The 14,274-nt window shown below is 45.5% G+C and overlaps 1 protein-coding gene across 1 annotated transcript in view; it reads right to left on the bottom strand.

The window, feature by feature from the left end:
* Nucleotides 1-2,471: 2,471 nt before the first annotated feature.
* Nucleotides 2,472-14,274, bottom strand: part of LOC139579165 (1-phosphatidylinositol 4,5-bisphosphate phosphodiesterase delta-3-A-like) — a 29,212-nt gene continuing 17,409 nt past the window's right edge. The window contains exons 3-15 of the mRNA XM_071407539.1: nucleotides 10,070-10,298; nucleotides 9,061-9,190; nucleotides 7,879-8,104; nucleotides 7,337-7,538; nucleotides 7,079-7,223; nucleotides 6,460-6,612; nucleotides 5,956-6,087; nucleotides 5,687-5,840; nucleotides 5,335-5,451; nucleotides 4,861-5,039; nucleotides 4,498-4,633; nucleotides 3,886-4,035; nucleotides 2,472-3,792 (exon numbers count right to left, since the gene is read on the bottom strand). Of these exons, the coding sequence (XP_071263640.1) occupies nucleotides 3,644-3,792; nucleotides 3,886-4,035; nucleotides 4,498-4,633; nucleotides 4,861-5,039; nucleotides 5,335-5,451; nucleotides 5,687-5,840; nucleotides 5,956-6,087; nucleotides 6,460-6,612; nucleotides 7,079-7,223; nucleotides 7,337-7,538; nucleotides 7,879-8,104; nucleotides 9,061-9,190; nucleotides 10,070-10,298 (2,102 nt within the window). The 3' untranslated portion in view covers nucleotides 2,472-3,643. The remainder of the gene's footprint in view (nucleotides 3,793-3,885; nucleotides 4,036-4,497; nucleotides 4,634-4,860; nucleotides 5,040-5,334; nucleotides 5,452-5,686; nucleotides 5,841-5,955; nucleotides 6,088-6,459; nucleotides 6,613-7,078; nucleotides 7,224-7,336; nucleotides 7,539-7,878; nucleotides 8,105-9,060; nucleotides 9,191-10,069; nucleotides 10,299-14,274) is intronic.

The raw sequence follows: 14,274 nt of genomic DNA, 5'->3' as shown, positions 1-14,274 counted from the left end.
CCTTTTCCTGTAGTCCACAATCACCTCATTTGTCTTGATCACGTTGAGAGAGAGAGGTTGTTGTCCTGGCACCACACGGCCAGGTCTCTGACCTCCTCCCTATAGGCTGTCTCATCGTTGTCGGTGATCAGGCCTACCACTGTCCTGTCATCTGCAAACTTAATAATAGTGTTGGAGTCGTGCTTGGCCATGCAGTCATGAGTGAACAGAGAGTACAGGAGCGGACTGAGCACGCACCTCTGAGGGGCCCCTGTGTTGAGGATCAGCGTGGCGGATGTGTTACCTATCCTTACCACCTGGGGGCGGTACGTCAGGAAGTCCAGGATCCAGTTGCAGAGAGAGGTGTTTAGTCCCAGGGTCCTTAGCTTATTGATGAGCTTTGAGGACACTATGGTGTTGAACGCTGAGCTGTAGTAGTGAATAGCATTCTCACATAGGTGTTCCTTTTGTCCAGGTGGGAAAGGGCAGTGTGGAGTGCAATAAAGATTGCATCATCTGTGGATCTGTTAGGGCGGTATGCAAATTGGAGTGGGTCTAGGGTTTCTGGGATAATGGTGTTGATGTGAGCCATGACCTGCCTTTCAAAGCACTGCATGGCTATAGACGTGAGTGCTACGGGTCGATAGTCATTTAGGCAGGTTACCTTAGTGTTCTTGGGCACAGGGACTATGGTGGTCTGCTTAAAACATGTTGGTATTACAGACTCGGACGGGGAGAGGTTGAAAATGTCAGTGAAGACACTTGCCAGTTGGTCAGCGCATGCTCGCAGTACCCGTCCTGGTAATCCGTCTGGCCCTGCGACCTTGTGAATGCTGACCTGTTTAAAGGTCTTACTCACATCAGCTGCGGAGAGCGTGATCACACTATTGTCCGGAAACAGCTCGTGCTCTCATACATGTTTCACTGTTATTTGCCTCGAAGCGAGCATAGAAGTAGTTCAGCTCGTCTGCTAGCTTGTGTCACTGGCCTTTACTATCTGTACTTTACTATTTATATTTTTGACAACTTTTACTTCACTACATTCCTCAAGAAATATTGTACTTTTTACTCAATACATTTTCACTGACAACCCAAAGTACTCGTTACATTTTGAATGCTTAGCAGAACAGTAAAATTGTGAAATTCACAAACTTATCAAGAGAACACATGGCCATTCCTACTGCCTATGTTCTGGTTGACTCACTAAACACAAATGCATCTTTTGTAAATAATGTCTGAGTGTTGGAGTGTGCCCTAGCTATCCGTACATTTTAAAAACAAGAAAATGGTGACGCCTGCTTAAGGAATTTGAAATGATTTATACTTTTACTTTTGATACTTAAGCATATTTTTGCTATTACATTTACCTTTGATACTTAAATATATTTAAAACCAAATACTTTTAAACTAACTCAAGTAGTATTTTACTGGGTGACTTTCACTTTAGTAACTTTCTACTAAGGTATCTATACCCTTACTGAAGTTTGACAATTGGGTACTTTTTCCACCACTGTATGATGCACTGATTTCTGTCTTTTGATTTCACATTACTCATACATCTTTACAACATCTGGATAGGTGAAACAAGTAAAACTGACAAATGGGGGTTTAATCATCTACACTGATACTAAATGAGTTGTGATAGTTTGATGTTCTCCAAGGAATCCAGCACTACAGACTAACTAGACATTTATACGATTTATATGGCAGAAGGAGGCTCTGTGTGTTGTGTGTCAGTATGTTGTGCATACTATCTCCTACTTCGCTTCCCTCAAAAATAAATCACTTTTCTCACACAAACACCATTCAAGCACAAAAACATTGAAATAGTATGCCAAATTTGAAAATACAGAAGGGCACAATGGGGTTAAAATACTTTTTTAAATAAAAACTAAACATGCTTCTCTTGGCTTTCACACAGACAAAGAAATACTGTACTCATGTCACTTACTATACTAATGTCAATTAGAATATTGCTCCTGAAGCTCAGGGAAATTATTCGTTTCTATAGTACTATAAAGAAACACCATCTTCAAAGTTTGGATTCAAGTGCTTTTTGATGTTAAATAGACTGGGAGACCTTTCAGATTTCAAATAGACTGGGAGACCCATATGAATCTGATGCCCACAGAAATAAGTCACAACAAAGTACACAATGAAAGAGACACTAAGGTAAACAGGTAAGTATATACTGTCTTAGCAACTACAAGAAAGAATACTAACAGCCGTTTCCATTGAAATAAGGCAAATAAAAGGCATTTCAAACTGTCAAAACCATTTGCCGGTTTTCAAAATTAAAGTGACTTTGAATTTAAATGACCAGAAGAAAGAATACAAATAATAATGTCCAGTAACAATACATTCTACTAGTGCATTATGGATTACTGCTTTGAAATGAAAACTGACCTTGGAAATTCATGAAAGCTAATACTTCAATTATATGTATTCAACATAATCATGGTCAATTGCATTAGTCTCGATTTGACCCTCTGTGACTTTGATGCTGTTTTTATTTGGCAAAAGGAAGTTAGTGTCAGAGAAAGTACATACAGTATGCAAATTAATTCATTTTACTGAGAGAATTAGAATACTGTAACTACATTAGAATATAACATTTTACAACAATGTTAAATATAATCTAAAAACTTCCATCAGCAATTTCACACAGAAAGAAGTGTGTTCCATCATTTGCAACAAACACAATTTGTTGCAAATACATTACAAAAACATTAAGAGTTGAAATGTATTAATTCTGTCACTAAGGTTAAGGCATTCATTCAGTATTTTGGACTGTGTCATGACAAGTGTGACAGACCAATACCACAACAACTAGACTTCATTTACAGATAAAATTTAGTCAATAAACACTATCGTTGTCCTGGAAAAATGAGCACAACTACAAGTCTTGCCCTGATAAAACGCTTCTATAAGTTTCAACCATAATATTCTGTAATAGTAAAAAAAGTTGTAATAATTAATTGGATATATATAGTGCTTTTCTACCAACTGAGGTACTCCGAGAGCTTTACATAGTAGGGGGAAACTCACCTCATCCACCATCAATGTGCGGCACCCACCTGGGTGATGCCCGGTGACCATTTTTGTGCCAGAACGCTCACCACACATCAGCTAAAAGTAGCAAAAAAGTTAAATATTGCTTAACTTTAAATATGTAAAAAATGTTGGATCTGCTTCAGGGACTCCAGGACTCCAGGACACAAACCTGGCTTTGAATTTTAAAAAACAACTCTATATTGGCTTCATAGTAGGCAGACGGCTGCCAGGTAGAGTTCTGGTGTAAAACAGGTCAGCGCCAAAGTCATGTCTCTATGGAAACAGACACGAACACTCTGAATGCACTGACGACAGAGTACAGATTACTCTCACAACAGCAACATGCCAGTGAGTTTCTCTCCCAGCCAACACTATTCATCAACAGGCAAGACTCCCATCCAGGTTTGACTGAGAAGGAATGATGTCTTCCTCTCTGTGGCCAGGGAGCCTTATATGTCCTGCCAATTCTAAATTGGGTGTATGAAAAGAGCACTGGGACATAGGCAGGCAGCAGCTTGTCCTTTTCATCCCAATTAGGGAGACTTTCCCCCCCAAAAGATAAGCATGGCGCTTATCAGATAAGTGTGGCACTAGTTCAGGTAGATATGGGTCATGCTTTGCCCTTGCTCTTAGCCAAGGCCATGCGCTCGGACACAGTCTTGATGGGGACCCCCTTATCGGACACCTTGACATGGATGAAAAGGGTAGATGGAGAGAGGCTGGAGCCATCTGCCTTCAGCAAGTGAACATGGCGGTAACCTAGAGAAAAATAGACCCACTGGTGTCAGTGTCACCTCACAGACACACTAGCTACACAAACACCCCTGCAATACAGACACAGTATCCAAGTACCTGTACGGAGGCTGGTGAAGGGCAAGGTGTACTGGCCCACAAAGTCATTCTTGGCTTTGTGGTCATGGTCTTCCACTACAAAGCGTACCAGGGCCAGCTCAGGGACCTGCAGCTGGAAGCTCAAAGTGCTGTCCCAGCGTGGGTTAAAACCTGCAGGGGGCATAGGAGAGCTGTCAGACACTGTCACCCAACACCATTCACAGCCTGAAACTACTCCACAGACCGGGATAATGGCACTCTACACGAGAAGTATCATTTTCTGGTGCTCACATGTCTCAGAAAAGCTGTACTGAGCAAAGATAATGGAGTAGCTGGGGTATCTATCATGTTTGATTATCATTATGGTAAAAATAAATATGGGAGTACGGAATAACGTTCCTGATCAATTCTCTGTGTGGAATAGTGCCATGGGTGGTGGGAGTCATACAGGTGCCCTGGAATACTTATGTTATTTCATGGTAAAACGTCAAGTGTTCCTAGTACTATTATGTTCTTCTAATTCTATTTCTAATATGGGTAATATGTGAACTCAAGGGTGTATACAACCCGTGTGATCCATTTTGTTAATGGGAGTATAATAGATGTGCAATAGATAGATGAGTGGAAGGTTACCATTGTTGTCGATTCGGTGGGTTTTGTCTCTGGAATTATCAATGGCCACCCCGTGAATTTCCACCCACACCTGCGGGTCCACAATGGAGTTGGGCTTGTCTGTGTTGATCTTAGGGAGCTGCTGTGCTGATATTATCTGAACACAAAATCACCCCAATGACTTTTTGTGCCTTTGTATATAAAATTCTAATATGAAAATTATTCAAATGGTTTTACAAAATTACTAATAAGGTGAAGTAGTTTACTACCTTGGTCTGCTTCCATAACACTGCTAACTAAAATGTGCCCTACTCTTCCAACAAGGCAGTTAGTTACCACATGTAAACCACCACAACAGAATCTGATTCCCAGCAGGTTTCTCACCCGTATGGTGAGCTGTGTGGGGATGTGTCCTGGCCCACCTCCTGTGATCTCTGGGTTGAAGTTGGAGCTGGAGCTGCACAGGAAGCTGGGCTTGAGGACGTATCCACAGCGGCCGTTAGGCAGGAAGCGGCCCTGGTTCAGATCCATCTGCTCCCCTGGAGTCTGGAAGTTCAGAGCCACTGCAGAGAGAGAGAGGGAGAGAGGGAGGACAGACAGGGGTGTGAAAAGAGACAACAACTTACCGCAACACATGAACAACAGAACACACTTTACCAGGCAGCAGGGTGTGAGGTTAGTTATTATGACAAGCGAAGTGAGGAATAGGAGGCAAATACCAAACATTTGCAATAGGAGGCCCAATGTAAAATAGCTTTCTATCTCCAGGGACTACCAAGCTAGATAATGTTAAATAAATGAGCCACCTGTACCAACTCCCTCCTCCATCCCACCCCCCCTCCAGCCCAGAGTGCTGACCCATCGAGCAGCCGCCGTTCCACATATCCTGGGGGTCGTAGTTGGAGGATTGGAGGCGCTGCCCGGAGGGGTAGATCCGGCTCAGCTGCCTGCTGTTGTGTCTGACAAACAGCTTTCCTGGAAGGTGATGAGAGGACAGGGTAAAAGATCCATTACAATACCTCAAACGCAAATAAAAAGACAGACACACACAAATATGCACGACAACATGATGCACAAATGCACCCATGTATACAAGGACTTTCTCTACAGCTACAGTGCCAGTAAGAACTATGAGTCATTATAGGGTCTAATCAGGAACTGATTCACAGAAAACTGTTCTGTTCGAGTTATGTCTTCCTAGGCCCCTTGCCTGTGTCCTTGATGTGTTTGAGGGCGTCATTCTCATTGAAGGATGACATCTCATCAGGTGGTTTCTGGGCAGAGTGTTGGAACCCGTGGAAGGGGACACTTCGACAGTACACCACCAGTTCAGACAGCTCTGGGCTCAGCTTAGATGAGACCGCCTGAGCCAGAAACACAGAGTGCACATGAGAAAAGCTTGATATATTGTATGTTCCTGATCAATTTCTGTAGACTTACAGTGCTGTCTCAGTCACATGGAAGGTAAATGTGTAGCACCTTGGCAGGGTCCTTTTTGTTTCTGCTTGATGCCTCGTCGTCCGAGCTGGTATCAAAGCTGCTGGTTTTCCTCAGCTGGTTCAGGTGATGAACATCCTTCTTCCCCTTCACCAGGATACGACCCCTAAGCTCCTGCAGAGGGAAGACAGAGATGCTTCAAAACATATGTAAATATTCCTGTTAGTATTCCACAATCGCTCCATAAACATGCGAGGGATGGGAGAGAGAGTAGAAAAAGACAACAGGTTTCTTAGGCAGAAGGGGACAGGGGTGAGTAGAGAGCTGGGGATAGGGGTGTGTGTCCTAGAGAGCTGGGGACAGGCATGAGTAGAGAGCCGGGGACAGGGGTGAGTAGAGAGCCGGGGACAGGGGTGAGTAGAGAGCCGGGGACAGGGGTGAGTAGAGAGCCGGGGACAGGCGTGAGTAGAGAGCCGGGGACAGGCGTGAGTAGAGAGCCGGGGACAGGCGTGAGTAGAGAGCTGGGGACAGGGGTGTGTGTCGTACCTCAGGAGAGGGCAGGTCCTTCAGAGTCTGGTCGTTGAGGGGCTTGGTGAGCAGCCTCTTGCCCAGGATGATGCGCAGGTGTCTGGCCATGACCGTCTGCTGCTCCACCGTACAGTGGTTCTCAAGGGACAGGATCAGGGGGTACGGGGAGGCCTAAAGGAAAAAAACAAGGGTTGGTTCATAAGAGGCCACTCATTAAAATGTAAGAGAAACCATAAGCTCATTAGGTAATAAGCCAGGGTTTATTCTGGACTACACTGAGGCCAAGAAGCTGTTGGACAGTCTTATTAGACTCTGAGCCAAGACTATGACTGTATCTTGAACTGCATGTTGGCAGAGGCAGAAAGTCAACCGTCTAGATTTGTTTTCAGCTGTTTGCTGCCATTTACTTGTTAACTCTATTTTGTTGAGATGAGGAATCCTTTGCTTTCCATAAAGAGTCACACACGGAAGACATATGGGCATGATGGTTAAGGTGAAACATTTGGCCTCCAAATAAACCACACAACCATCTGTCCATCATCCCCCCCAACCCACTAACAGGCTCTCACAGGCCAGGTGTGCTCACTTTTTGTTGTATTTATTTTGTTGTTGTAATTTTTTTAAATAAATTGCTCACCTTGAAGGCATACTGGACGATGGTCTCGATTACCTCTTTGAAGGGCACCTTAGAAGTAAGGGTGTGTCCATGGTAGATGACAGGCTCTCCTTTGTCCCCGTCCCAACAATCCAGCTCCACACAGCGACAGCCCTGGTTCAGAGCTCTGGATCACACAGTACATATTCTTAGTGTGTGTGTGCATGTGTGTTTATGTGTTTTGTGTCTATGCGCATGCATATGTATGTTTGTGTGTGCGCATGTGTGTGTATTCAATACCTGATGTATGGCTCGGCGCTGCTGGCGCTGGTGACCTGGTCCTTGGTGAGGTAGGTGTTGTGTGAGGATGAGATGAAGTAGTGGGCCAGAGGTCTGGTCATGTCCTGGTGCACCCTGGCGTGGTTGGGGTTAAACACATCGTTCTCCAGGGACAGCATGTACACGGTGAAACCATTCTGGGTCATGAACTGGTTCTTCTGGGCTGCAGGGAAGAGGGGCACATCAAATCATCAACCTTTTATCAGGGTTATGAACAGGAAGAGACGGGTATAAACATGCTCATATGATTGTGGGAAAATAAAGTCAGGTGCGCAACTGGCCCTGAATTTGCAGCAATTAAATCATGTAAAATATAAATGCATAAAACATTCAGATAAATAAAAGCACAGTGAATATAAGGAATGTAGTATAAAAAGATATGAAAATGTATGCACTCTGGATTAGTTGCTCTGGATAAGAGCGTCTGCTAAATGAATAAAATGTGAAATGTAAGGTCAGAAAAATCCAAGGCTAAAATGATGTTCCGTGTTTCTTCGGCCTACCCCAGTCGTTGAGCTCGTAGGTGCGGATGAGGCTCTGAGCGTGGCTTAGTGATGCGTCCTCCCCCTGTTCTCCCAGGAAGTCTCTCAGCTCAGCGGTGGACAGAACACAGCCGTTACCAGAGAAGTGTCTGAACACAGCGTCCAGCTCCGGCCGCCTCATCAGCTCCCTGCAGAACTCCTCGATCTCTACGTGGTCCAGACGGCCGTCACACGACCTGTCAGCTTTCTGAGAGAGGGACGGAGGAGAGGGACGGACGGATGGACAAATAGAGGAGAAGGAGGGACAGACAGACAGAGAGGGAGGGAGGGAGGGAGGGAGGGAGGGAGGGAGGGAGGGAGGGAGGGAGGGAGGGAGGGAGGGAGGGAGGGAGGGAGGGAGGGAGGGAGGGAGGGAGGGAGGGAGGGAGGGACCTTGGTTAGGGCTGATCTGATTAAAAACACTCTCACATGCACAACCCCTCCACACATTTTCAAAGCGGTTCCCAGAAAACAGAGGGCTAGATCAAAGTTAATATCTTCAAATCTTATAGGTGAGCCATGTTTATATTATCAAATGCCCAGCAACCCCGTCCACTCCCATAATTCATACCATATAGACAAACATACACTCCACACATTACTGCACTGCAGTTGGTTTGATATTCAGTCTCTGAGGAGAGGGCTGGGCAGGGTTGGAGAAGGAATCACATGGTGAAGGAAGGAGCAGGAAAACAACTAGACATTAACGGAGAGGGGAGCTGAGAGACTTAGCTAGCAGTAATCCTCAACTATGGAGAAATGACTGGCTGCCTGATCATTTGAGAAGGGGATGGGGAGAAAGGAGAGGGGGAAGATGGAGGAAGAGGGCGATGGGGGAGGACAAGACCTTCAGGGGAGACAGAAAGACAGCAGTAGAGAGAAGAGGGCGGGAGAGAGAGAGAGAAGGAGTGTGTGAGTGAGAGAGTGAGAAAGAGAGCGAGGGGCCTCCTGGTTGGCTTGCCACTGGGTTGGTAATTGAACACAGACTCCAGGCTGAGAGAGAAACGCAGCCCCAAACAGCACACTGGGTAAACAATGGCCCTCAACCAACAACAACATCTCGCTCACACACATACGCACATGCACACACCCATGCAGTCAAGGTCTACACACATTAACGTACAAGCATACCGAACGCTGCACATACATACAGAATGTGCTCACCTTGAATAGCGAGCGCGCGTACTGCTCGTTCAGGTCTATGTTGATCATCTGCAGCAGCCGTTTGACCTCGTCGTAACTCATCTTCCCATCGTCGTTCTCATCAGCCCGTCTCAGGTAGCCACGGATCCAGGTGTGGGGGGTTAAGGAGAGCAACCAGGGGAGCATACCCAACCTCTGACCCTAAACACATCCTTAAAAGTACATTCGATGGTGTATACACAAAACACATCTATACATACAGGCAGAGTTGATGCACATGCATATAGGCACATTACAGCCCACATCCAACTATGGGTAAAGGGTCAAACGCATCATTTCTTAATTTACAGCAATCAATTGTGTAACCGTTCCGAGGAGGATCAGTGTCTAATTCAACTACCAAGAATTGAAATGGAATACACCCCCAGCCTATGATTCAGATGTGTGTTGGCTGTAGACACACATGTCCTGTTGTGCCAACATCCATCTGAAGTCAAAATACTAAAAGCCTCCCCCAAGGCCTCTAGTGGAATAGAACACAGGGCTGACGTAGAGAAAGGAGCCTATATGACACCTCCCTCTTCCAGGACACACACAACAATAGGAGCTTTTGCAAAGATGGTCTTTATCAATCTACTGCAAACACTGCTGGGACCTGCCAGTGTAAAACCGCACCACACTAGCCTGGACATGTCCCAGAGCCCCTACTGCTCTATCTGTTCTCAAGATCTGGCTTTGCGTTTTACACAAGTGTGTCTGTCGTACCCACGTGTCGCTAACAACCCAGCGGCTATACCAGGGATCATGTTTGACAGGAGATTCAGACTATATTTAGACGGTGCTTTTTTGGCTGGGCCATTGCTGCACGTCTTAGGTATGCTGTGGATGCGGGATGGTGCATGTGACAGTGTTATGTTCAGAGTCAGTCACCATAGCGATCTTGGCTGCCCAGCCTGCACTATATTTACTTTGGGTCGAAGGCTGGCAGCCTGGCACAGCGCAACAAAGGCCCACGGGGGGTAAAGGATATTGGTCCAGTTTATCCTTCTGGGTCATGTTGGCCACGCACTCCTTCAGTGTGCGTATCCCTTGGACCCAGCGCCTCGCCTCCTCCTCACAGGCGCAGAGGAGGTCCAGACTCTTCCTGGCTCCTCTGAACACCACCGTGAAGCACTGATTCTCTGGTACCGACCCGGATAGCCTCCGCAGAGCCTCAGACTGGCAGCCCTCACGCACACACTCCACCTCTGTCACTGAGACTGGCACAGGGAGAGGTGGGGGAGGGGAGGTGGGAGAAGCAGAGACGGGGATTGCATTAATCTGGGTGTACGAATAAACAGAATTACAAACAGGGCACCAAAACACGTGGAACTTGGAGGGAGGCTCGGAGCTGAAAGGTCGTGAACTTCAGGGGGAGTGTGGTAACTCTCACGTAGCAGTGTGACATGGCATCTCGGTGCTGGGGTCCTGATTTGGCTCTTAAATATTACGACCTGTACAGACACAGACCTGCGTCAGCTGCGGCTGCAGGATATGTTTACGACTCAGGCCTACATTCACCTGCATGACAAGATCCACATTTAACCAGCAACTCCACGACACTCAGGGCACAGCAGTCAAACTGACACTCAAGTGTAGGCAGGACCTTTGGCCCAATGCCATGACGTGTTTGTGTGTGTAAAGAGATAAAGGAAGAAAGAAGGACGCCGTCTCATTGACTTTTAGAGAGATTATCATGTATTTCAAGAGAGATTATCATGTATTTCATCTCACATTTATTTTCAGAGAGTTTAGCATGTATTTCAGCTCTCATTGACTTTTAGAGAGATTATCATGTATTTCAACTCTCATCGATTTCTAGAGAGATTATCATGTATTTCATCTCACTTTTATTTTCAGAGAGTTTAGCATGTATTTCAGCTCTCATTGACTTTTAGAGAGATTATCATGTATTTCAACTCTCATCGATTTCTAGAGAGATTATCATGTATTTCATCTCACTTTTATTTTCAGAGAGTTTAGCATGTATTTCAGCTCTCATTGACTTTTAGAGAGATTATCATGTATTTCAACTCTCATCGATTTCTAGAGAGATTATCATGTATTTCATCTCACTTTTATTTTCAGAGAGTTTAGCATGTATTTCAGCTCTCATTGACTTTTAGAGAGATTAGCATGTATTTCAGCTCTTATTTATAACAGTAATATCTGTGGGAGTGGGCAGGGCTTTACACGTGATGGCTGACCCTCTGCCCAGCAACACAACACCAGCCTACTACCCCATTACCCTCCATGCACCACATCCAGAATAAAGCCCGGTGAAGGTTTCAAACATAAGACTATCTCCACTACAACGACAAACCCCATATCCCTTCATTAATTGAATAGCTGGAATTGTGGTTGGGTTGGTGGAGTAGCTTTCAAATCAGTCAGTTGATTTAAGTACAATTAGCAATGCCTTTCGACACTGGGATCAGCTTTCCAGGCAAATAGTGACACACAGACCAACGATGGCTCAGCCACAGGGCTGACTGTGCCAGAGCCAGGGGCCAGGGGCAGCCACTAGACAACTGTCTCTTCTGACAACTGCCTCTTTCTGCTGAACAGCCCCCGCCTCTCCACCTCCTCAAAATCGCTGATAAATTCCTGCCCCATCACAAGGGTGACATTTCAATGCGGAGAGTAGGGGGAACTGTGGTGTGTGTGTGTGTGTGTGTGTGTGAGAGAGAGAGACTGGCACAGCCAGTGTTAAGTGCGGTGCATATTCTCTAAAGCCCATCTGAACAGAGAGGATCATGCTGCGCTGCAGGTGCCAGACCCAAAAGGCCCTTGAGACCACCTGTAGTCAGCATGTGTGTGTGTGTGTGTGTGTGTGTGCACGTGTCTGCATGCATGTGTGTGTTAATGAGCATGCATACGTCCGTCGACGCAGCCGCTTTTGTGTTATCAGTAGCTGTCTGCTGAAGTGGTCAGCCTGCCTTTGTCCTGTGGCCTGTCGATGTTCTGACTGAAGTGATAACGCAACACCGGCTCTAACTGTGGCCTGATTGGGGGATGACGACGTCACAACCCCTGACCCCCCACATCAGCCACCTGGCCTCTCATCCTACTGTACACGAGGCCTTATCCAGAGACATAGTGTCTTCAGAAAGTATTCAGACACCTTGACTTTTTCCAAATTCTGTTAGGTTACAGCCTTATTATAAAATTGATTAAATCGTTTTTCCCCCTCATCAATCTACACACAATACACTATTATAACAAAGCAAGAACAGGTTTTTATAAATCTTTCAAAATATCACATTTACATAAGAATTCAGACCCTTTACTCCGTACTTTGTTGAAGCACCTTTGGCAGCGATTACAGCCTCGAGTCTTCTTGGGTATTACGCTGCAAGCTTGGCACACCTGTATTTGGGGAGTTTCTCCCATTCTTCTCTGCAGATCCTCTCGAGCTCTGTCAGGTTGGATGGGGAGCGTTGCTGCACAGCTATTTTCAGGTCTCTCCAGAAAAAAGAGAGAACCCCTAACCCTAAACACATCCTTCAGTGGCGCTCTGGAGCAGGTTTTCATCAAGGATCTCTCTGTACTTTGCTCCGTTCATCTTTGCCTCAATCCTGACTAGTCTCACAGTCCCTGCTTCTGAAAGACACTCCCACAGCATGATGCTGCCACCACCATGCTTTACCGTAGGGATGGTGGCAGGTTTCGTCTAAACATGATGCTTGGCATTCAGGACAAAGAGTTCAATCTTGGTTTCATCACACCAGAGAATCTTGTTTTTCATGGTCTGATAGTCTTTAGGTGCCTTTAACTCCAAGGGGGCTTTCATGTGCCTTTTACTGAGGAATGGCTTCCATCTGGCCACTATACCATAAAGGCCTGATTGGTGGAGTGCTGCAGAGATGGTTGTCCTTCTGGAAGGTTCTCCCATCTCCACAGAGGAACTCTGGAGCTCTGTCAGAGTGACGTGTTCTTGGTCACCTCCCTGATCAAGGCCCTTCTACCCAGATTGCCTTTCCAAATCATGTCCAATCATTTGATTTTACCACAGTTGGACTCCAATCAAGTTGCAGAAACATCTCAAGGATGATCAATGGAAACAGGATGCACCCGAGTTCAATTTCAAGTCTCATAGAAAAGGGTCTGAATACTTATGTAAATAAGGTATTTCTGTTGAAAAATGTTAATACATTTGCAAACATGTCTCAAAACCTGTTTTTGCTTTGTCATTATGGGGAATTGTGTGTAACGTAGCAAAATGTGGAACAAGTCAAGGGATCTGAATACTTCCTGAAGGCACTGTACATTTAGAGAGTTGGGACAACCTTTTGAATTTTGAATATTGCTTGAATTCTAGACATTCAGTTACATAGCATTGTTTACATATTCCCCATGTGATGTTAATGGGGAGCTAACATGGCTGCCATGTTGAAGTGTCATGTAAATGCATCATAATGCAGAAACCGCATTGGCCCAACTCTCTAAACACATGGATCTGGCCGTATCCATTCCCCACAGCAGCGGGTGCTTCCTGGGTCCCCGAGGGACAGCGATGGGCGAGAACTGGGGACATAATCGGAATTTCATGACCGAGGAATAGTCCTTGCTGAAGTGACATAGTGGGGGGTGGATTGTGCAACAAGTGAAAGAGAGAGAACGAGAAAGAGAGAGCGAACAAGATAGAAAGAAAGAGAGAGAGATGAAGGTAGAGCGAAAGAGAGCGTTACAAGGAGGTCATGCAATTACAACCTCCCATCAGCATTATCCCATTCTTAACCGTTGCCCCTCAGCTTGCCTCCCAGCCCAGAGTGTGTTAGGTTAGCAGCAGTGCTATCTTCTGGTACCAGACTCGGACTAGTGGGTGTTAGAAGGTACTAAGGAAGTGTTGTGTTCCACTTGAAGTGAACCAATGTGGCTGTATGCTGTCTGGGTCGACATGATGAATGTACTCTCCTGACCTTGACATTTACAACCCGTCACAAAACAGCTCTTAAACCTTGTAATCGTTACCTGGACTTTGGAATTGAGTGGACATAAACTTGTCTGTGATGTTTCCACTCTGTGTGTAGGTGGGTGTGTTTGCATATGTGTTATCTAGATCACTAGTATAATATGTTTGTACAGTATGACTCAAAAATGGCAACTCCAAAGCACTAAGGACCGCCAGCACTAATTCATAAAATTATGTGTGTCAGAGACATGTTTAGACTCTTTAAGTCACGGCCAAACCCT

This window comes from Salvelinus alpinus, chromosome 1 (genome assembly GCF_045679555.1).
Source record: "Salvelinus alpinus chromosome 1, SLU_Salpinus.1, whole genome shotgun sequence".
In the NCBI taxonomy this organism is placed as follows: domain Eukaryota; kingdom Metazoa; phylum Chordata; class Actinopteri; order Salmoniformes; family Salmonidae; genus Salvelinus; species Salvelinus alpinus.
Note: the sequence above shows the minus strand (reverse complement) of the source record. Positions and strands in the feature narration are given on the sequence as shown.